This window comes from Neodiprion pinetum, chromosome 5, assembly GCF_021155775.2.
Source record: "Neodiprion pinetum isolate iyNeoPine1 chromosome 5, iyNeoPine1.2, whole genome shotgun sequence".
NCBI lineage: Eukaryota > Metazoa > Arthropoda > Insecta > Hymenoptera > Diprionidae > Neodiprion > Neodiprion pinetum.
The window spans coordinates 2170576-2194154 of NC_060236.1; the positions used below are offsets into that span (position 1 = coordinate 2170576).

The window sequence follows — 23579 nt, forward strand, 5'->3', positions numbered from 1 at the left end:
TATATATATATATATATATATATATATATAAGTTTTAACTTACGCACACGTGGATGCAAATCATTTCGTTTCTTCAACGTGCCTCTTCACTTTGGTATGGCATACCTATGATTGTAGTGTGCGGTACCAGTCACTAGTGGTTGTAGTAATGGCAGTAGTGCAATATATAGGTATAGGTATATGTAATACGCATCGTCTATCTCATCGTCGCGAATATCGATCGATCGAAGCACCAACTTCCCTCTAGGTCCGTCCACCACCAACATCCAGTTCAATCTCTGTTTTCTCATTTCTTTGCCAAGAAGAAGAAGAAGGAAGAAGAAAAAGAACTGTGTGCGCGTGTATTTTGTATCTATGTTCCGCGCTGCAAAGAAAGCAACAGCAGCAGCGGTTTATTTTTCTTTTTTTTTTTTTTTTGTATACTCAAGTCGAAAACATTGTTCCAAAAGATGAGAAAAATAAATGCCGTCAAAGTTTAAGCTCTGAATATCGATATTAAGAGGTGCATTATTGCGATTTTTTGTTTCCTGTTTAAATGACACGAGAAACTTGTTCTTTTCTGTTTGTTTTTTTCTTTTATTACTTTGGGATCTTAAAATTCCTCAACCATGGAACGTATTTTTTTTTGTTTTTCGTAGGGAATTGAAACGGTCTACAAAAAAGGTTTATTTATTTTTTTTTGTCATTTTATGACACATCTAGTATTTGAAAAGTTATTTAAGGTCATTAAAAACACGACGAAAAAGAATTACGGTAATAATGAAAGCTGAAATTTATTTGGAACAAGCCATATAACTTATATGTTTATTACCGTATGATCCTACAAATATGATCTTTGCGATATGTAGTAAGTAAAATATTGGGGAAAAATAAAACTTTTGATTTATCTTTTTCTTCGTTATATTTCGGCTGTTCTCACCTATCGTTGTTGTTGTTATTGTTGTTATTATTATTATCGTCTTTAAATTAGCTTCTTAATGATTCATGTCGTCCGACGCTCCCTGTCTTGGTTTGCTTTTCTGCTTCTTCTCCTTCTTCTTCGTTTTCTTCCTTTTTCCATTTTCATTCTTCGTATTCGTTTGCCCTATTGACCTTTTCTTATCGGTCCGCGTTCTTCGTTTACAGATAGAGGAAAGAATGATTGAGAAAGAGAAAATGCTACGGTTCTACGTATTTGGTGCAATGCGTTCGTTGGTCGAAGAGATTATTTATACAGGCTTATTCAAATATTTTTCAAACTCGTATCGCGTGAAGCAATGTTCACGTATTTTCTCATATAGGTGTGTAGATGTACGTATAAAACATATAAAACGTATACAACGTACGTTGAAGAAAATTTCCTGTAAATATTTTGCTTTCTTACTTGCAAAGCGTATTTGTTAAATGGAAAAGGAAATATTGCGATGTTTTTAGTAATTATTATCGGTAACGACGAAACATTTCGGAACAAATATCACTCGTGCATTCTTGTATATTTACAATTGCTTCGAGGGAACGACCATTTTTAAAATATCACTGTGCCTTCTTTTTTTTCAAATAATTCGAAAATTTCCGAAGTAACGGCTTCTGGCCACGGGACGAATCGTCGTTGAGAATATATATATATATATATATATATATATATATGCAAACAATTATAATTTGCCGATTGTTTCGGGATGAATCGGGAGATGGACGTAAACATTTTTGAACTTATTGTAATGGAAATTTATGTAAGTATAATTGATAAACTGATCGTACCGTACGACTCAGAATATTGTTATTATTATTGTCGTTAACACGTCGTCGTCGTCAATACGGGTATAAATTCCTTATTCTTGATTTAAAAAAGTAATTTCTTCTTCTAAATATACTCGTATAACAGATACGTATAATTGGATTTCATTGAGCGGAGGGATGGAAAAAAAAGTTTTACAGGGAATCTTTTTTTTTTTTATCTCCAATTTTGACGCATACCCGAATCATCCCGTATACGTTTCAGAACGCATGTACATATTGTATGAACGTATCCTGCATCTGTAGGCACATGTGCGGCATGTAAATACATGCATAAGCAAAGATAGGACGGCTTCGTCGTTCGTTCGGGTCAAGACTTCGGGTCACGTTGAAAGAACGATAGCCGTGTTTGTAACGTTATATTATTCACAGCGTGTAAGTAATAACAACCTCTCTGTGGAAGCTTAATGTATTACAAGAAATTATCATCATCAACGCGTATATGCAGGCTGAGGCAGGCATGCTAGATATTTTTTAAACTGTTGGTAATTATTAAAACGCGTTATGCGTAAATGGAAAATATTTTTTACGCTATGATTTAAATTTTTAACGTGTACCATATATGTGTATACGTATAAGGACCTTGAATAACTTTTGAAAGTGTAGATATTTGTTATAAAATTATAGGGGGACCTTTTTTTGTACAGCGTTCAATTCCCTAAGAAAATACGTTTTGACGACTTGTATAAAATTCCAGTGTCTGGAAAACTATTTTTTCAAGTTATTTAAATGGGACATAGAAAATCGCGATGAGGCATCTTTAAATATTATTATTAAGAGACGGAAATTGGACAGCGTTGTTGTTTTTTTTTTTTTTTTATCATTTCGAACAATATTTTCGACCTGAGTTTAAGAAAAGAAAAAAAATATTGTCGGTCATTGTATATTACGAATTTACGTTATTAATCTTGATATTAGCTTTAAGACAGAGTTAATACATGAAAAAGCAACATCTGTAAAACAATTTTTGTCGTTTCCATTTAAGTTGAGCAAGCCGGTCGAAACGTCGCGATAAACAATTTTTCTAACAATCAATTTTATAATTACCAAATTCGACGAATTCTTTGTTCATAATAAATCGTTCAACGTCGCTGACTTGAAATTAGTATATTATATATAAAAATATAGGCAGAATTTTCGGAATAGCAATAAAGTATCTCTTAATCTTCTTTATCTTCTTTAACCTTGTCTGGGTTTTTCTCACGATCTCATTAGTTCGTCGTTCTTCGGGTATGCTTTTCTTCCGTTGTCTTTCATTATATACCGGGAGAATCTCTTGAAACTTGAAAAGGAACCGCGCACGCGCGAGTTTTATCGGCTCTTCGCGCAGGCTGGCCAACCCGAGTTTTCAGCCGTCAAACTCTTTCCGCCGGCGACGTGGTTCCTACGAATTTTCGAGGTTAGGATCTCGAACAATCGAGACGGCGACTCGGAAAGGTTTCGGAAGCATTTGTCGTCGGGGCGGAAAGTCGATTCTTCGAAGAACGGTCGGAACTCGACGCTTACGCTCTTTGAAAATTCAAACGCAGACATTTTGCGTAGGTTGGCCCGCCTGCGTCGCGGACAAGAATATCGCCGCGGGAACGTTTCGCCGACCAATGAGATTTGATCATTCGGCGCACGCGCGGTTCATTTTCAAGTTTCGAGAGATTCCCCCGGTATATGTATACGTTCAAAATATACCTGAACAATTTGTATACCTTTATTATACCTGGTAGATACCTTTTCTACAGCAGCTGCATACCTGAGCCGATCCTCGTTCTCAAGATACGTGTATTAACTATATATTTGAACGCACAGTGTTGCTGTTCTTTTAACATTGCACCCATGTTTTCTGTTTTTGTCTTTGCTTTTGCCCTTATTGTGTCGAGAGATATTTATTTTTTTCTTCTTCCTTGTTTTTTGTACGAGACTCACCGTGGAATTTAGACGATGCATTTACGCACAAGTATCGCACGAATATGTATAAAACAAGGTTCATATTCATCTTTCATAACGAAAAAGTGTTCAAATGTTGATACAATGAACAAAGACCGTCTTTTCATGATTGAGTTTGTTTTTTCCGCAGTAGACAACATCGCAGATTAATTATAATAATTCGTTCATTCGTTGATTGGAATTCACGATACCAGACGTTTGTGTATGTATAATATAATATAACGTGATTCCTTTGAGGGATAATAATAATAATAATAATAATTAAAAAAAAAAAAGATGGATAGTTACGGTTAAAAATCTGATAACGTTGCAATAAATCGCGAGTGCATACATGTGCCAATCATTTATTCATCCGTATACAACACTCTGGTTTATTGTTATTTTACTTGTATAAATACACTCACACGTTTCGTACACTCTCGCATTGTCGTCGGCGTCGTCTATTAATGAGCATTGTATCGAGGTTCTGTGGCGCGTTGTGTTTCAGCATAAAAGCTAATACGTCCGTACAACTATCGAACACACGCATTTACATCGCTCTGTGCTGTTATATTATTCCTGCTATAGTACAAGAAGCCAAAGGCATTAACGGCTCGCTGCAGGTTTGCAGCAGCTGCTTTTCAACGCCGCTTCAATTTCGCGTTAACGCCTCTCTTTGTTTTACGCCACGCACGATGATATTATCATGATAATTAGACGGAGAGTTGAATTGAGTTGGCTGGTCGTTTGTTTGTTTGTTTGCTTCTTTCCTCCTGATTATTGATAAACAACGCACGTTTTTTTTTATCCGTAATGAAAATTAAGGGGGAATTTATGGCGAGAGAAAATCGATTTTTCGACTTTGGTCTTTGCAATTTTGTAGACCGTATCGAATTTGGTCGTAAATATATTTTTGAGGGATCGAAAACTTGGGAATGAGATGCCCTAAATTTTTACGTCGAAAAACGACTCTATTCTTGTTTTCGTCACGATTTTAAAAAACGGTCAATTATTTCTCTCGAAATAAAGTTATCGAAATAAAATCTTGTGACAAATTTGCGTGTGACTTGAAAGTGGATAATGTAAGAAAAATTTGTACGCTTACGCTACAAATATTAAGTGAAAAGTTTACTCTAAAAGATGTAAAAAAAAAAAAAAACAGAACGTGTATCCGAAACCTTTGAAAAAAAAAATTGACCGAAATTCGGACGATTCAGTATTTTTCATTCATTTTAACGAAACGATTCAACGTAAACGTTTTTCCTTTTTCCGCTTGTATTTTGCGTGTTCTCTGTTCGTGGAAAAGTCCGATTAGATCGTTTCACTTTCACGTGACGTTATAATTAAAACCGTATTTGCACGTAATTGCCGCGATGGTCCGGCATAATAATCATCATTGTTTCTCCGTCAGTTGGGTCTTGGATGATGATGATGAGGAGCAGGAGGGAGGGAGGGAGGGAGGGAGGGAGGGAGGGAGGGAGGGAGGGAGGGAGGGAGAGTTTCGTGTAATCCTTCGCAAAGACGGGTCGAGAGAAGAGATGAAATGCCAGACCTGGAATCCTGCGGGTCTCTCGTTTCTCTCTCTCTCTCTCTCTCTCTCTCTCTCTCTCTCTCTCTCTCTCTCTCTCTCTCTCTCTCTCTCTCTCTCTCTCTCTCTTCCTTCCTTCCTTCCTTCTCTACTCGGCTATGAGGTCATGTACCACCATTGGAACAAGAGAGGAACAGATTTTGTAGGAGAGAAGCCCTGAGGAGGAGGAGGAGGAGGAGGAGGAGGTTAGTCCGGCGCCTGCGGGTAGCCGTGCTCGGGGTTGGTTCTCTTCTTTGGTTATTCGGATCCATGGATCTCTCTCTCTCTCTCTCTCTCTCTCTCTCTCTCTCCAGTTACTTGGTGCTTCAGCATCTGTGTGTGAGTAGAGAATGAGGGAGAGGAGGAGGAGTCCGACTTGGTTCGCTTGCCTCCTGAATCCTCCAGGAATCCTCTTCTCTCTCGGAGTATCTGAAACTCCATACAGAAACACCACCACCACCATCACCACCATCACCACACTGCGGAGAGACCCCGTTATTAGAGGTATCTATACGTGGTCCGAAATTAAACCCTTTATCATTCGACACCGTTAATCACCGACCGGGTGATTCCCCCTTTCTTGCTTCCTTCCTCCGGGCAATTCTGATCATCCCAATGGAACCCAGCAGAGGATAGGTTAGATGTTGCCAGTTCAATGTTTCCAGTTCGTCTCTTCTTCTTCTTCTTCTTCTTTTTCGATTAGTCAGGTTCCCGCGCTTGTGTATCCCTACTTTTTTTTTTTTTTTTTTCACATATTTTCCCTGCAGGCGTGTTTTGTTAATATCCGACACAGCTGCGTAAATGTGAACAAAACTGTGAGTTTGACGATCAGAAGGATGATTACGATGATGAAAAAGAGCCTGACGAAGAAGGCATTCCATGACATCTAGATCGAAATTTTTTTACTTCGATGACTCGGATTGATTTTATCATTTTTCCGTACGAAAGTACATTACGAAAAATGTAATCGCGATTTTTTTTTTTTTTTTTCCTAGAACTTCTTTGACCCAGATTATCTGAGGTACGATTTAAAAAGTGATGAAAATTAATTTTTTTAATTTACAAGTACGTCGGAAGAATCTTATAATATGTAAGAAAATTTTTGACACCTGTTAGAAGATGATGATTTTATAACTTGAAAATATGAATAAGAAGAATGAATAACAAATAATTCACAATTATTATTATTGGAATTTTTGATATAAGAACGAACGTAAAAGTTTACCGTAATATCTCTCTTGTGAGTAGATATTTTTCGGCCCATATTATAAAGAGCTTTCACGTTCATTCTTATTTCATAAATTCAATCTAGTTATAGTAATTTTTTTCTCGTTTGTTTTAATTTTTTCTGATCAATCCTTTGATGGTATGAAATCTTCATTCTCCTAGCAGGCGTCAAAAGTTTTATTAATATTATATCGGAGTTTATCTGAATTTATTCAGATTTTAGAAAGTGTATCTTTTCTTCCAATTTTTAAATCGTACTTCATACACGTTGGGTAGAAAAATTCTGAAGAATATCGCTATCGCGTTTTTCGTCTTATTATAAAGCCAGTCTCCGATACATCGATGTAAAATCTTGATAGCAATGTCACGGAACGCACCGTATACGTAAGAATGAAAAAATCAACTCGTAATCGATCTCCAATGTTTTCGTATTTTTCTTTATTTCTTTCAATTTGTTCAGCTGTTTATCGTATCATGTCTACAGATTATTTGTCCAAGAACAACTTTTAACCGTGCGTCTCGTTCTTTTTGCAATATCGTTAGTAACGACACACATGCATATCTAAATCGTGAATACAAAGCTTGATTATCTGACGTAGATTTTCTTATTGAAAATTGTAATCGAGTGAAAAATGTATACCTAACGAGAATTCTTGCAACAACGAGCGGTAGTTTCTCGTTCATCTTCGTTTGTATCGACGAATCGCCAATATCGTCGTACAGGCGTACACACGTCTAATCGTAAGAGACACAACGCGGCAGCAGCGAAAAAATTGCAAAAAGTGAAAAGTTCGCTGTTTTTCAATTTTAGAATACCACCGAACGAGCTGAATTTACAAAACATAAAGAGTGTCTCGCTTTGTTGTACGCGGTTCAACGAATTTCGCACAGTTGAAACATCCGATGTCTGTGATTTACAGCAACGTAACCAACTTGGACGCGGTGAAAGTAGAAAATTAAACAAGAATGGGGCGTGCAAGGGAAAGTGAGGGAAGGGAAGGGAAGAAATTATATTTATAGGGGATGGATGGATGGTTGGTTGGTTGGTTGGTTGGTTGGTTGGTTCAGGGTCCCCGGGGTTCTCAAGGAGAGAAGTACATGCGTACACCCATGTATGCAACTGCGTACGTTTATGTGCACACACACGCACACACACACACCTACGTCGCGTGGGAGGTTACGTCATTGATTGAAAGAGCACTCGTCGTCGGCGGCGGCTGCAGCGGCAGCGTGGGTCGCAAAGTTTGTACGCCTGTATGAGGAGGAGATCGCCGAGGAGATGAGGGTCGGAGGCGCATGCGTCACGTCGTTTCTTCCCCCTTCGATACCCCTACTTTTGTTATTGTCCATTGGGATTGGGGGTAGTGGTGGTCGGTCGCAGGGTGTGGCACTTACGCTGCGTTTTTATCTTGTCGCTGTTTTTTTTTTTTTTTTTTTTTTTTTTCTCCAATTTTTATGCTTTTCAGGGTTCGTTCGGCAGACGATCTTTTCCGCGTATCTAAATATCGTCGTGTATATTCGCTGAGAGAATGCTGTATTTTCTTGCAACTGTTGCGAAAATTTAACGCTCGCGCAACGACAAATTGACGATAAAGCCTCGTTTGACTAAAAAAGTAGAGTAAACCTTGGAAACTGATTTTGCGTTGCGATTACCAAAAAAGAATCGACGATAGCGCAAAATCGTTGGGCTTGCCTCGTTTTTCGTTATTCCAACGATATCCGAACAGTTTTTTTTTAACGATACCAGTTTTTTTTTTACTCAATTCTTCTAGTTACTGTAACAAATGTAATTTTAGTCAGTGTACGTTGTGTTGAAAGTTGGTGACGCTCTTGTAATGATTAACGTTTCGGAAAATCTAATATTTCACAGTTTCAGGAATTTTTGATGTTCGGTTAATGATATCTTAATTAATTCATATATATAAATTCGTCAATATAAAGTTGAAAAATAGTAATTTTTCCCTCTACCTAATCTTTCTTCGTTACTAACCTCAGCCTCGTGTTAAATGCTCCTGGAATTACTCGAGGGTCCTGGAAATGTCCTTGAATTTGTTAAACATCATTTTATCGTACAGATTTGGAAACGTTGATGAATAATTCTCTCCTTGCCCGAAGTGAACTCCCTGACGATGAATTTGACGATATCGATAAGAAATGAGAATTTTTTCCTTAAAGAAAAATGCCTTATAGGACGGTTATGCGTAAAACTCTTTGATATTATTTAATCCATTCGCTGACCGAGGTTCTAGTTTGGCATTTCTGTTACTACAATTTTTCCACTTTTTTATTTTCTATCGACCAAAATCTAAGAATTTAGTAACTAACGTACGTACTAAAACTTCCGGTGTCGCATTCCTAAACGCGTCGGTTTCGCAGTTAATTCGCACGGTACAAAACGACGTCGAACACGCGAAAAACATGGCGGTGTTTACTGTAATATGACGTATTCAAGCATATCACACTGGTCAGCAAAAAATTTATTAAAGAGCAAGGTGTTTACTAATTTTTAAACATATATATATATATATGTACATAATATAGGCATTACTTTGTTACATCTACTATACGATTAAAATTGAATGTTTTTATCGTTTTTACCTGAATAACGTTTTTTGATTCAGGGTGTTTTGTTATTTGTCGTAACTTTAAAACTAATCGAACGTAACTAATCGAATGGTGTTTAGAGTGAATAAAAAAAAACATCCCGAATCGAGAAGAAAGAAAAAAAAAAAAATAAGGTTAATCAAAACGATAAACGTTGAATTTTACTGGCGTAATAGTAACTGTAACGTAAAAAGTAGATCCGATCGAGTCGAGATAAATTTGATTTTATAACGGGGGTAGATAAGTATTTGAAAATTAATTTGAAAGGGTAGATAAGTATACAAATATAACCTCATTTTTGTTTATAAAAACTGTCGTTTTGGAAAAATTAAAAGCAAAAAAAAAAAAAAATCACATGTTGCAATAAAACTATTCGTATGTAAAATATTATAATATCAATTCTGTCACGCTAAACTTTGTTACCAACATAATCGGTGGAAATTTCTAGCGTTACGTTTCTTTTTTTTTTTTTTGCTGACCAGTGTTGCATTAACGTGACGTACGATTCAAGATTTACGTTATTTTTATTAACATTCTCTCGCCTTTTTCCTTCTCTGGATTCAACACACACACACGAATCACCGTATAAGCGGTGCAAAAAAAAAAAATATTAGATTGTTTAATAACAACAGATGCTGCGACCGGTGCACGAAGACGATCGGATGAAGTTCGGTGACCTTTTAGAAAATTTTTTTTCCAACAACACCGATTATATCCGTTTACTTCGGACGCGTATTTTATCGCATCGCGGTCATGATTATTGTCATTTGTTCTTACGCTTTTTTTTTTTTTTTTTTTACCCCGTTTTCCCATTTCAATTTTAACACGCTGTTTCAAGAATCTACACAAGTTCGCAAGCAGTATTATTGACATAGGATGATAGAGATTTGCATTTCTGCATTACGTACGACGATAAGAAAACCGACGATCACGGGAGTGTCGGTGTAACATGGATACAGATTTAATAACGTTGAGAAGTTGGGGGGAAATTATCATCATCATCGTCATCGTCATCGTCATCGTCGTCGTCGATTCATGCTATTTTATTAGGTACACGTGTATCATAAACGAGTGCATCTTTTTATTATTGCCGCAGCGTGTTGGTACAAAGGAGCTTTTATTCCGTTATTATCTCGAGACTGTTTTTTAACCCGACTTTTATACCGATTCAACAAGAAGTGGAGGAAAAATATCAAGATTTTTATTGTATAGGATGTATAAGTACAATCTTAAAATTACGCTATTCCGATTATCGGTATATTTTTTTTTATCTTTTTTCCTTCATTTTTTTTTTATTGACCTTTCGCTTCGTTCATACTTCGACACACACAAACACACACACACACACACCTTGGTTTATATCGAGTGGATGTGCTGACGCTGCTCGTTACGAGAGACTCCGACCGAGGTCGAATTTTAAATCATCGAGCCAACGAGGCTCGTCCGCTAAACGATGCGAGGGGCGGTGAAGGGTGGGGGAGGAGGTAGGAGGAGGACCCCCTTAACCATCCCTTTAGTGTTACTTCCGGGTAACGCCATTTTGACCGGCTTTACGTATACTTTACGTATATAAAGAAAAATGAGTAAATTCGATGTAGACTTTTATAAAATAAATTTTAATTTCTGTATCGTTCACGTAAAATTGTTTTACGGCAGAGTCAGTCCTTTTGGACAATTTTAACACCGTTAATTTTTTACAGCGTGATATAATAACGAGATCGAGGAAAGAAAATTTGCCGGATTTGTACCGAGAGAATCTTTTGATACTTGAAAATCAACCGAGCACGCGCCGAATGATCAAATCTCATTGGTCGGCGAAACGTTCCCGCGGCGATATTCTTGTCCGCGACGCAGGCGGGCCAACCTACGCAAAATGTCTGCGTTTGAATTTTCAAAGAGCGTAAGCGTCGAGTTCCGACCGTTCTTCGAAGAATCGACTTTCCGCCCCGACGACAAATGCTTCCGAAACCTTTCCGAGTCGCCGTCTCGTAAGTTCGAGATCCTAACCTCGAAAATTCGTAGGAACCACGTCGCCGGCGGAAAGAGTTTGACGGCTGAAACTCGGGTTGGCCAGCCTGCGCGTAGAGATGATAGAACTCGCGCATGCGCGGTTCGTTTTCAAGTTTCAAGAGATTCTCCCGGTATATCCTCATTATTGTATTACTCTCAGGCAGATTAAAGATTCTGTCCTAATTAGTTTATTTGTATCATTATCGTTTATCCATAAAATGTTGTACACTGGACGGAAAGAGGTTTTCAAATCTTTAAGTATACACGTGTAGATAATTATCATCCAGCGGTTAAAACCGAACATGCTGTACTTTAATGATCACGGTAAGGTTACGACGGCGGTGTAATAATATCCTAAACCGACACAGTTTTTTTTTCCTGTCTCTTCTCTCGCTCGGCATATTCGTTCACATTGTTGGTAAAAAGTAGGCAGGTAATAATCAAACATGTTCCGCGTATGCGAGAGTTTTATTCGGTGCCCGGTTATTACGTGTAACGTATTCGTAATATCGCAACGCGAAGAAGGATAAATATCGTTCGTCGTCGTAGCGTATTTGAGAGTGTATTCTGGTCAGGACTAATTCAGCTCAAAAGTTACGTAACCCGTTGAGAGTTGAAATAAAACCGTATAATCATCGTTGCGTCGGAAGAATTTTGATTAAATTCATACATGGATTAATTTGATGCACTGTAAACGTGTATATGTAAGGGATCGCATAGTTGAAATACTAGATGGAGGATTACTTGAAAATTGTCCACGTTTCTCTTTGTAATCTGCAAGGTTCAGCCCCGATTATTGAATAAAAAATGAAATTGTCACAAGAAATTTATCCGAATCGGTCATGGAAAATTGTAAAATTTTTGTTCAAGAAACCTGAAAAAGTCAGGGAATTTCGTGATGGAGATTTAGTGGCCACCCTGTATAAATTTATTTTCCGGTAACCTTAATACTAAGGATCAAACAGATACAACCAAAGAAGGTCAATAATTGAGACATTCACCTTATCCGTTATTATTTCTTTCTGTTTCCGTCTAGCCTTTTTTCCTTCCATTCGTTACAACGAAAATTGTCGTAACCAAAACGAGAACATGTGTGTGTGTGTATGCCTTGGTAAAATTAACTTCTCGACTCAAATTGTATATCCCTAAACTAAGCTGCACATATGCGTCTCAGCAGATAAAGGGCCGAAGTACTTTTAACATCTGTCGCTTTTGGGTTCAAAATCCTTCGGCGTCATTTAGACGTTTCTTCTTCTTCTTCTTCTTCTTCTTCTTCTTCTTCTTCTTCTTATTTGCCGCTTCCTCCCCCGCGCGTTAATCTTCGTTGGCTGGCTGCCTTTAACCCCCCCCCCCCCCCCCCCCCTTTCCCTCCTTTCATCTCTCCGTCCGTCCGTCGACGAGACGAGACTCGTAACTTCCTTTGAACGAGAGCCTGTAAACTTTGTCACTCAAGATGCTCCACGACGTCGAATATACAAGGAAATTTTTTGAACGTTATACGACGCGACGCAGTGAAATATTAATCCTCCGGAGGTTTATCCTCTCGCTCGTTTTTTACTCTTTCTTCTTCTTCTTCTTCTCCTTCTTTGTTTTTTAAGCTTTCTCTGATGTCCCTCATCTCTGCTAACAGGCAGGCAGGCACTCTTTGTGAGACGAGAGATTCACCACCACCACCACCACCATCGTCGTCATCATCATCATCATCACCACCACTCGGCATTATGCGGGGTGATGTATAGTTTGTTGGCTGCGGTGAGGGGGGGGGGGGGGGGCACGTTTCCTGCGCAGTATGAAAAATAGGAAAAAAAAAAAGAAAAATTAAAAAAATTATGCGGCAGCACCGGGAGAAAGAAATAAGGAGAAGATTGGTTTTGAAACAAAAAAGAAATATATATACGTATATGTATAATATAATAATAAACTAACAGTTTTGCTAGGTATAATAATGTCTGGTAATCTTGAACAACGTATTTTACGATATAATATACAAGAATGAATTAGGGAAGGATGTATGTTGCGTAATAACATTAACGTTTATAATGCACGCACACATCATTTACATATGCGTATAAATTTTGTTCCTTTTTTCTTCTTCTTCTTCTTCTTCTTCGCCGAAATTTATCAACAATATTCATTGATACTGATGGTTTTTTTTTTTTTCGTGGTTGAAAACATCGAAACGGTGCTTTTTTTTATTTACGAGGAGGGCGAAGTTGGTAATTATAACGTCGAGCGAACATCGAGGGGAAAAAAATCTTTACCGTGCAATATCCGAATGATTTTTTTCTAGAATTTGACTTTTAAAAATTTTAGTTTGTTTTGTTTATCATTGTTTATCAAATTTAGTAGAAACGAGAGTATTCTAAACACGCATTGTTAGAGTAACGTTAATCTAACTTTATGTTTGTTAATTCTTTTATATTAATTATTTGCTGTTGTTTGTTGTTTTTTGTTTTTTTTTCTTGATCTTTTTCTCTTCTTCCGACAATTTGCATAGTTTTGTTTTCTTTTATCTGCCCAACGTGTCGACTTTGTCTTTGAATTACATTTTTCCACTTTTATCTCAACTTTCGTTTCTCGTACAGATTCGTCTTTCAAGTACACGGATGCCCAGCGTTAGGCTGAAGTCAGGAACGTTAACGTTAAAAAAAATCTGACTAAAAATAAATTCTCAAAAAAATGAAAGTCGATCGCTTTATGTTTTTAGTTATTTGTTATATTTTTTTTTTTTGGTCAATATCTCACAAATTATCGTAATTTTAACATTCAAGTTGTCATACAAACAATTTAGTTTCTAATTTGTCCTTTTCTTTCATCCACTTGGCTATGCGTTAAAAAGAGGAACGTTTTCTTTCAAATCGTGTAAAATGAATTTTTCCAAAACAAGAGTATCTTTCGATCATCGTCCTTGTTTACGAATAATTTCGTGACACTTCTGCAAAGGTGCGAAGCATGGATTTTTCCTAAACATTCGTCATTACGGTGTAACGTTTATCAACTCTATACTCATTGCTCGACTCAAAACGCTGCTCTGACGGTTCGTAGTCCAGACTGGCGTTAAATTGATGAAACTAATTGGGTGTAATGACACTCGATATTTAAGCATTCCTACACACGTGTAATTTAGTAGATGCCCGTATTGGATTCTCCGTAACGTAGCCACTCGTCCAAAAAAAAAAAAAAAAAAAAAAAAACAACTTGAAATATCCGTGTACGTGTGTAAAAAAAGCGTCGCAATGTCGAAAAAATTAACGCGTCAGGTGTTTTTTGGTTTTTTTTTTTTTCATCTTTCTCTTCGCTACCACCACGACTGTTTCGTACGGATTTGTCTAATTTTTCAAAAAGTTTGTTATCTCAGCATTTCCGTTGATACATCTCCACTAGTGATGCTGCAATAATATCCCCCCCCCCCCCCCCGTTTTTTTCATTCTTATCTTTGCTTTTTTTCGTCCTTTCTTTTGGAATAACAACAACAACAACAACAACATTATCTTCTCCGATACGCGATGCGGATGATGGTGGTTTATTTTATGCGTTGGATCTACGATCTTTTTTCTCTCGCTTCTTCTTCTTCTTCTTGTTTTTCTTCTTCTTATCTAACTTCATTCTCAGTTTTGCGAAAGATTCATTATCATTTATCACGCTGAAGTTTAGAGTAACGTTATCGTAACGACGATTCGGGCTGAGGAAAATACGGTTTTTTTTCCCACCTCTCCGCGTTTTTGGAATTGTTTGAAATTCGGTGTATCGTAATAAAACAAAATATACTTACTCGTATTTACAAATATCGGCTGTCGCTTCGTTGCTCGGTCGTCGTAAAAATACGAAAATATTGATTTTATCCTCCGGTGTTTCGTTACGATAACGTTATACAACTAACTTCAATCTCGTTTTATCATTTGTATGCCTAGCAATACAGTGTACAAAATTTGACGGAGATGCGAAGAAAAAAATTCACGTTAGTTTAATTCAATTTTTTTCTTTTTTTTTTTTTATTTTTTTCTTTTTCCCGTTCAATTACCACGGTCAATTAGGTCCAATTAAACTAGTAAACTCTCACAGGCAGCGTTATCATCAGCGTCATTCCGCTTTTCATTGTACGTTTATGTATACAATTATACGTGTATAGAAAAACCTAAACTACAAACCAACCAATTGTTGGTACTGTTGCGTTACGTTCGGTTACAATGCTATTCGTCGTCGACGTCCTCCTCCTCCTTCGTTCTCGTTTAAACTTATTCGGTACGTATGTATTTGTGCATAATATAATATAACCACTGGCTACATCCATACGTACGTACATCATATTATTCTTGCCAACGATTCTCACATTGATGCGAGTACTTTACGCACGTATACCTACGAATTGTGCCTACATCCCATACAGTAGCAGAAGCAGCGGTTGGTTGGTCGGTCGTTGGCAATGACGATGGAGATGATTGGCCGGAAGTGACGTCAGGACACGCATCGCGACTCCACTATACCTCTGTTAGAGTTTAAAGCTTGACTTGACACACGTTCGGTTCATACTTTCGAAAAATTCAATGTTTCAATTGAAAGTTCACACCGATTGGTTTGAAATTAAAGATCGTTGGTGTAAATCGTTGGATTACTGACAACTTGTGGTCTTAAAATTGATACTAAAACGGTGCGAACTTTTATAGAATATTTTCGGTGTTGGATCTAACACCGTATTTTGTTTTTTTTTGTTTTAATATCGAACTGTAACGTATGTGGTCTATATATCGTGCAGGTTTATTTTACCTGTACCGGGAGAATCTCTCGAAACTTGAAAATGAACCGCGCGTGCGCCGAATGATCAAATCTCATTGGTCGGCGAAACGTTCCCGCGGCGATATTCTTGTCCGCGACGCAGGCGGGCCAACCTACGCAAAATGTCTGCGTTTGAATTTTCAAAGAGCGTAAGCGTCGAGTTCCGACCGTTCTTCGAAGAATCGACTTTCCGCCCCGACGACAAATGCTTCCGAAACCTTTCCGAGTCGCCGTCTCGATTGTTCGAGATCCTAACCTCGAAAATTCGTAGGAACCACGTCGCCGGCGGAAAGAGTTTGACGGCTGAAAACTCGGGTTGGCCAGCCTGCGCGAAGAGCCGATAAAACTCGCGCGTGCGCGGTGCATTTTCAAGTCAGATTTGATGGGCAAAATTATTGTTATATCAAATTGATGTATTTCGCGATGTTGTATTGTTGTTTGTTCTCTTTTTTTCACTCTCTTCATCCAATTCACCGTTTTTGTAGATTCTGGACGCGAACCTTGTGTTTGTAACGTAACTTGTAACACGGTATGGATATGGATACGCGTATTTAACAGGGTTACAAGTTAATTTGCCTGCCTGCCGGCAGCTGCGGTTACGGTATAATATATATAGGTATGCAATAACGGAGGTACGCCGGAAACTCGGGAACTTTGACCATTCTGACCGAGGAATTCGATTCGGTACGAATTGTTTGCGGTGATTATCGACGATTGGCTCGTTACTCAATAATTCGTATATTAATACGTATGCGCGTATTTCGAAAACTTTACCACCCGCGTAACGTGTGTAACGCATGACGTTAAAAGTCGTGTGCATCACGCGTCGAAATATGATTGTGTCACTGAATCTTTGCTTACGATTCGTGAAGTTTTGATTGCTAATCTTTCTCATTATCGTGCGGTTCAAAGATTATTTTCATTCGAAAATATTTGCAGGATTTCGCTTATTTTTCTTCCTCATTTATTCGTGGGTTTAACGGATATTTTTATTTACCGTAGTCTTTTTTCTATATATATATATATATAAATATTTTTTTTTTTTTACACTTCACCGCTACCTCATCACGTGGCTAACTTTCATCGATCAAACAACGACTTATGTATGTACGTATTATCGGACGAAACGATCTTATACTACCGCGCGGTATTTCCGGTCAGGGTTGAGCTACCCAATTAATGTAGGTATGCAACGGAAGTGACGACAATCGTTGTCAATCTGCGGCAGTGCTTTCTGTGAAAAGAAATAACTAGGAGAAAAAAAAGAAAAAAATACGAGAAAAAAATGGAGGAGAGAGAAAGAAAGAGAATAAAGAAATCGAACGAACTAATGAATGAATTTATTATGTTATACATATTAATGAGTCCAATTGCGTACGAAAAGTTGCTAACATCATGCCTGCCGAATTTTCTTCGTTACACTTGGATGTATATTCTTCTTGTCTTTGTTTATTCATTTTGTTTTTCCCATACTTTTCACAGGCTTCTTCAGTATTTTTTTTTTTTTTTTTTTTTTTTAAAGAAATTTTCATCGTTCCCGAAAAAGTTTTCTCATTACTCCGCAGCACAATTTCGTACATCAGGCACGACAGAGAGGAAGAATTTTCGACAACTTTTATTTTATTTTTTTCTCATCCTCTTCTCTAGACTTTTGATCAGGCTGTAATTTTTTCTTTCACCCTACCTTTTTTCTCTTCTTCTTCTTGTTCGAAATATCTTTCGAACCTTTTGCCTGTAGCCGTTTTTTTTTAAAAAAATTATTATTATTATTATTACTATTATTATTATTCCTTCTCTTTGTTTCTTTTAATTTTTCGTTCCAAGAGTTTTCAAAATTTTACACTTCATCGAAAAAATTGTCAAATTTAAGTCCATTCGCATGCATATACATATATTTATAATATTCCATACAGTTAAAATTATCCAACATCTCGTATGTTTCTTTATTATTGCTCTCAACTTTGCAGGGGGGGGGGGGGGGGGATGTTGAAAGTTTGATCATTTTCTTTTTTTTTACACTTGGTCTTATTTCACACGTGACGTAACATAACATCATTAATTATTTTACACGTTTTATATTACACGGCAAAGACGAGCTTGATTAAGTGGTTGTAATTATTATATCCTGCGTTGCGAATCGTTGAACCCGCATCGTCGGGGAAGAGACACGCGGTCATTTTATTTTTTAACCCCCCACCCCCACACTCTTGCTTTTTTTTCCGTCTCGTCGCGTATTCCCGGTTTTTCAAAATTAGGACACAAAATGCGAAACATACGAAATGTCCGGTATATTATTTTCTTATTCCTCGTTTCGCGGTTATCTCAATTCGCCGTCGCGTGCTATTTTCGGTACGAAACGTGACTTGAGTGACTTTTGGATATCGAGTCGGAAACGTTCGTTATATATATATATACATGTATATATGTATGTATGTATGTATATATGTATGTATATTGTATATATGTATTATGTATTATGTACAGGCATCGAAGACGGTTCTTCAATTTCCCCTTGAAGTAGGAAATGTTACAAACCCGATTTCGAATACTGCACAGGATACGAGAAACCGTTGCGACCGTTTCGATTTTCCATCATCGTCTGCGATAAACGATTGTTATTAACCGTCTTTTGTCGTCGGGCAGAGAGTTTCGTTTTATTGTCGATCAGAGTGATCACGATTGTGATTTTACACAATGCGTACTTACGTATTATTATATTACAACTATGATCGGAAGAAGAAACTTTCCGATCCGCAGGTATTTGGTTTAGGTTTTTCTCTCTCTCTCTCTCTCTCTCTCTCTCTCTCTCTCTCTCTCTCTCTCTCTCTCTCTCTCTCTCTCTCTCTCTCTCTCTCTCTCTCTCTCTCTCTCCGTTTTTTTTTTTTTAAACTCGCACGAAGTAAGAGATGAAAAATTACTCGTAGAAATGTGTTATAAATGAAAATATGCGAATTTTGCGCGCGCTGCGATCTACTTCTTGTATCATATTATTCTTTTGGGTATGTGTAGGTAGGAAGAGTGAAAGAAAGAAAAAAGAAGAGGGAAAGAGAGGCAGGAAGTTATTCGTATATCGATTGAATAAGTTTATTCTTAGGCAGCTGTATGCATATATATATATATTTATGTATATGTGTGTGTGTGTGTGTGTACACGTATATGAAACTAGTGCGGGTAAAGTAGCAATGATATAAATTATTTATAACGTTCGATCCAATGTTGTATAATATATATGTATATATTATTATTTATGTGTATGTATGCGTGTGTGTGTGTGTATAAATCATCTGTTTATAAATGTGCGGTTTACGCTGTAATATCTTATAATATAATATAGTTATGTTATAAATAATTCGTCGTAGTATTTTGTTAGAGAGAGAGACAGAGAGAGAATTTTAAAAGATACACACAAAGAATTTCGTACATTATTTCTGGTTGTACAATTATAGATATAAATGATGAAAATTAACTTTGCGTGGGATTTGGGCGTTTCAGGTACACCGATGTTGATAATAATTAAAATCACGTAATTGAAAAGCCAATTGGTTTGAATTCTCTTTTATTATACAGCCCGTTTGTTAAATTATTTATAATTTATCGGCTAGTAATATTGTTTCCATATTTCCGACCGTGTTACGTTTTCGAAAATAAAATCGGTTTTACACAAAATGGCAAAACTGGAGAGGATGAAAGAGCAGAGTTTTGTTCAAAATTGTATAAAAGATAAGAGAGGCGTATCAAGTTTTTTTTTTTTTTTTGGCAAATAATACCCGGACCGACTATAATTTTCGCTACAAATTTAGCAGATTTTAGTAAAAGCTGCTCTTTCATTCTTCTCCGTTATTGCATACGACAGGTTTGTGTATAATAGAGACGTATAAAATGTACTTTGTCGAGACGAGAAGTTCTCTCCATTCTCTTCTCTCGCATGACGGGCCGCGTGCATGTCATGGCGGATAAGGATATGGAGAAGGAGAAGGCGAAGGCCTGCGTGCATCGAATTATGCATCGGATGTCTGTCTGTTTCATAGGGTTCAAACACACTCGTCGTGCAGGGTTCAAGTCCGATCGTGTGAGGCCGCGATGGTTTTTTACCCACAACGAAGGTCTGTCCCAGATAATCGATCTCACCGACTCGATTTCTTTTGTAACACGTTACACATTGGGAGAAATTTTTTGTTTTCTAACTAGAAAAAATTCGGTAAAACAGTTAACGTTAAAAAAAAAAAAGTGGTCGAATATTGTTGGAATTAGGAAAAACGAGGCACGCTTAACAATTTTGCGCCATCGTCGATCCTTTTTTGGTCATTGAAACGCAAAATCAGTTTTCATTTTCTACCTGGAACTGTATTTTTTGATTCTGGTAAAAAATGAAAATAGTTGACCGGAACTAAAAATTGTATAGATATTGTATATCTGTTCAGCGAGTGAAACGGTCGATCATCCCCTCGGGGTTTATACCTTCGATATCGTAACTTATACCACCACCACCACCACCACTACTACTACTACTACTACTACTACTACTACTACTTCTACTACTATTGCTACCGCTACGCGTATATAGGTATACATAGGTATATTAATACGTAGGCATAGAGGAAAGCACGCAGCAGCACGCCGTTTAATATTTGAGATCAATATGTAAGGTTGCTCGGCGCCGTTGTCGTAAAGGCGGGGCTCCTCTTCTCTCACCTTCCATCCTTATCCCCCGTTGCCTTAGCTTTAGTAAATATAATATGAACACGGGAAAACATATATAAAGGGGAAAATTTTATTTCGTAGAATTTGAAAAATTTGGAAAATCAAAGTATAGAAAGGTCAGAACGTGGAACAAAAAAATTTAGAATCTGTATACGATTCTGTACCGTTTGGCATTCTACGTTCTCCGACCTTTCCGATCTCTTACTTTTCCATACTTCGAGTTTCGACAATTTGTTTTTTTCTTTTTTTTTTTTTTTCAATTCCGTACAACAAGTTTTCGATTTTTTGTTATCATTCTACATTTCAAACCCGCAAAATTCCATCCCCTGTATTTTTACCTCTTCGTTCCTCAAACTGTGTATAAAAATTGGTGCAGGGAGAAAAAGAAATCTAGTTTCTTACTCTTCAAAACGATACCTAGTTTCTCGTCTTGTGATTCGGCAGGGTTTCCTTTGTTGTTCTTGTTGTTTCTGTTATCGTTGTTGTTCCTCTATAGATAGAATGAAAATTTCTCTCCCTTCACGTTGACGTCGCGACGCGTGCAGGATCGTCGAGCGAAAAGCACCCGGCGTAGTTCGTTCCGTTCCGTTCCGTTCCGTTCTCTCCCTTCTCGTTCTCAAAATAGATATTGTAAAGGCGTTAGGCTGGTAGAGCAACCGGCGTGTTTCATGAATCTATGTACGTACGTACGCCGCCAAAGTACCTACAACCTACATATGCATACGCATACATGTATTCACGTGTATGCGCGCGCACACACACACACATATGCATGCAAACATACGCGTACATACTTCCCGTGAGTCAGACGGCGACGGTTTAAAAGCCGATGGTTGATTTTCTATGCAGCAGAATTCCGCAATATTTTATATCCTTATTTTTTCTTTTATACAATTTTTTTTTGCGAAGTTACCGAGACCGATGACCAAACGTGTTTAGCTTGTACGTATATACGGTACAGGGGTTTTAATAATTTGCACGAATTAATTGCAGGGTAGTTTGATCTGTTTTTAAAGAATCGTTGGAAACAGGTTGAGACGACAAAAGGGAAGAAAAAAAAAGAAAAAAATGAAAATGAAAATAGAAAGCAAGCAGCAACGTCGATGTTGAACGACAAGCCTAACGATTCGTGATTTTCGTGTTTCAGCACATGGTGCAGACAGGCATGGCTGCGCCTTACGGTGGGGGTGTATTTCCCCCGGCTGTAAACGGCGTCGGTGGCGTCGTCGGCGCCGCGGGAACCGCCGGGGATGTTAAACCCCAGCCACCCGTCACGATTAAGGAGGATCCGAGCGGAGCCCCCCAGCAACCGCCGCCTGGGGCCCAGCAGGGGGCCCCGCAACCCGGGGCCCCGCATCAAGCCGCCCCTGGGGCTCCGACGGTCGCAAGTTTCAGTCCACCTCCACCGCCGAACGGCGTCGATCAGCAGGCGATGGTGAGGAAATATTTTACTATTAGTAAAATATCAACGACGAAGAGATGACGATTCTTTGATATGCGGTTGTACAACCTCGACGACGAGAATTAAGTTGGCGGTAACGTCACCGTAACGACGACTGTTTAGAAAAAAAAATCTTTTTATCAAATGATCGTTTGAAATTTCGTTAACCACGATAACAAAAAAAAAAAAAAAAAAAAAAAAAAAAAACAAAAAAAAAAAAGAAAACGGGTCATATTTTGAAGAAAACCAAATCCTTGAAAACTCATTCGATAACTTTAATCCTCGTTTACTTCGCGGAGATGAATCGTTGTACGTAAATCGTTCCGATCGTTTGAAGATTGGTAGATATGAATTGTACGAAAGTAGATAATAGTAAAAAAGTTCTCGTGCGAAGTTAACCAAAACGATAAACTTGGCGATAAGATGAATAACAAAACAATCTTAGGAGCTTTGTAAATTGAATTGTATAATGTGGAATTAGAATTAGAAGTAGTCATTTTATAGTGAAACGTCTCTGGTCGTTTTCCATAACTTTTTCAACTTCTGATTCTAATTCTAATTCTACGTTATGCAAAAGATTTTATTGTCATTATTGCAATTGTTCATGGAAGTTTAACGTTTCGTTGATTTCATGCGAGAAATTTGTAACGTTGTTTCAGGGCTGAATAAAACTTCGGGACGAAAGTAATCGCGTCTGATTCATACTTACACACCGTAGAAGTTAGTTCAGAGTTAATACAAACACCCTGTATAGAGACAGAGAGATAGAGATAGATATGTGTGTGCGGAGTGTAGATATATATACGAGGTACGAACAACGACATAATTGATCGTAAAGAAGTAACTCGTTAAATATTTACGAGACTCTAATGATTTTTTAAACACTTTCCACGCAATGCCTCCGGAAGTAACGCTGCTCGTGCATACGCAGACACTAGGAGACTTTTTTTTGTCTCTGTAGGGGGAAAAAAAAAAAAAAAACAGAAGCGTAAAGCTTTTCTTCCCCTATGTGGAGTACAAGAGTAAAGTTAAGATAACCACTTTTGCACACTGTGTGCATTAGCGATGTAACGAATGTTCGGATTCGCAAAAATATGTGTGATTGTCGCTAATACTTCGTACTTTGTTTATACAAAATTTTAGTCATCATATGAAATAAGTAAAAAAAACATCAGTTCGACGATGAAGTTTTGTTATAAATGTTTGTTACGATTGAAGGTGCGCGTTGCGTTTAAGAGTCGCAAGCTGCTCGTGTGTTTCGTAATTGTTGGGTTACCTACACTGAGAAAAATTACATTTGTTACGGTAACTAGAAGAATTCAGTAAAACAGATATCGTTTATATCGTTTTTCTTTGTTTTTTTTTTTTTTTTTTTTTTTCGGGCAAATTACCTACCCCGTATCTGATGGGGGTAGCTCGACCCTACCGATTCTTCTTATTTGTCCTTCGGACTTCGGTGCGACCTTCTAAAGTCGAATCGAAAATGTCGGTACCTATGTATATAAGCGTTTGGGAGAGCGTCGCGATTCTGCTAATTTGCATTCAATGCCCGTTGAACCTCTT

General features: G+C 37.6%; 1 protein-coding gene across 18 annotated transcripts in view; it reads left to right on the plus strand.

Moving 5' to 3' along the window:
* Window positions 1–23579, plus strand: part of LOC124220674 (RNA-binding Fox protein 1) — a 125925-nt gene that overhangs the window by 44054 nt on the left and 58292 nt on the right. For all 18 annotated transcript variants that reach the window (XM_069135888.1, XM_069135880.1, XM_069135884.1 and 15 more), the window contains one exon: window positions 21723–22010. In XM_069135888.1, the coding sequence (XP_068991989.1) occupies window positions 21726–22010 (285 nt within the window). In that variant the 5' untranslated portion in view covers window positions 21723–21725. The remainder of the gene's footprint in view (window positions 1–21722; window positions 22011–23579) is intronic.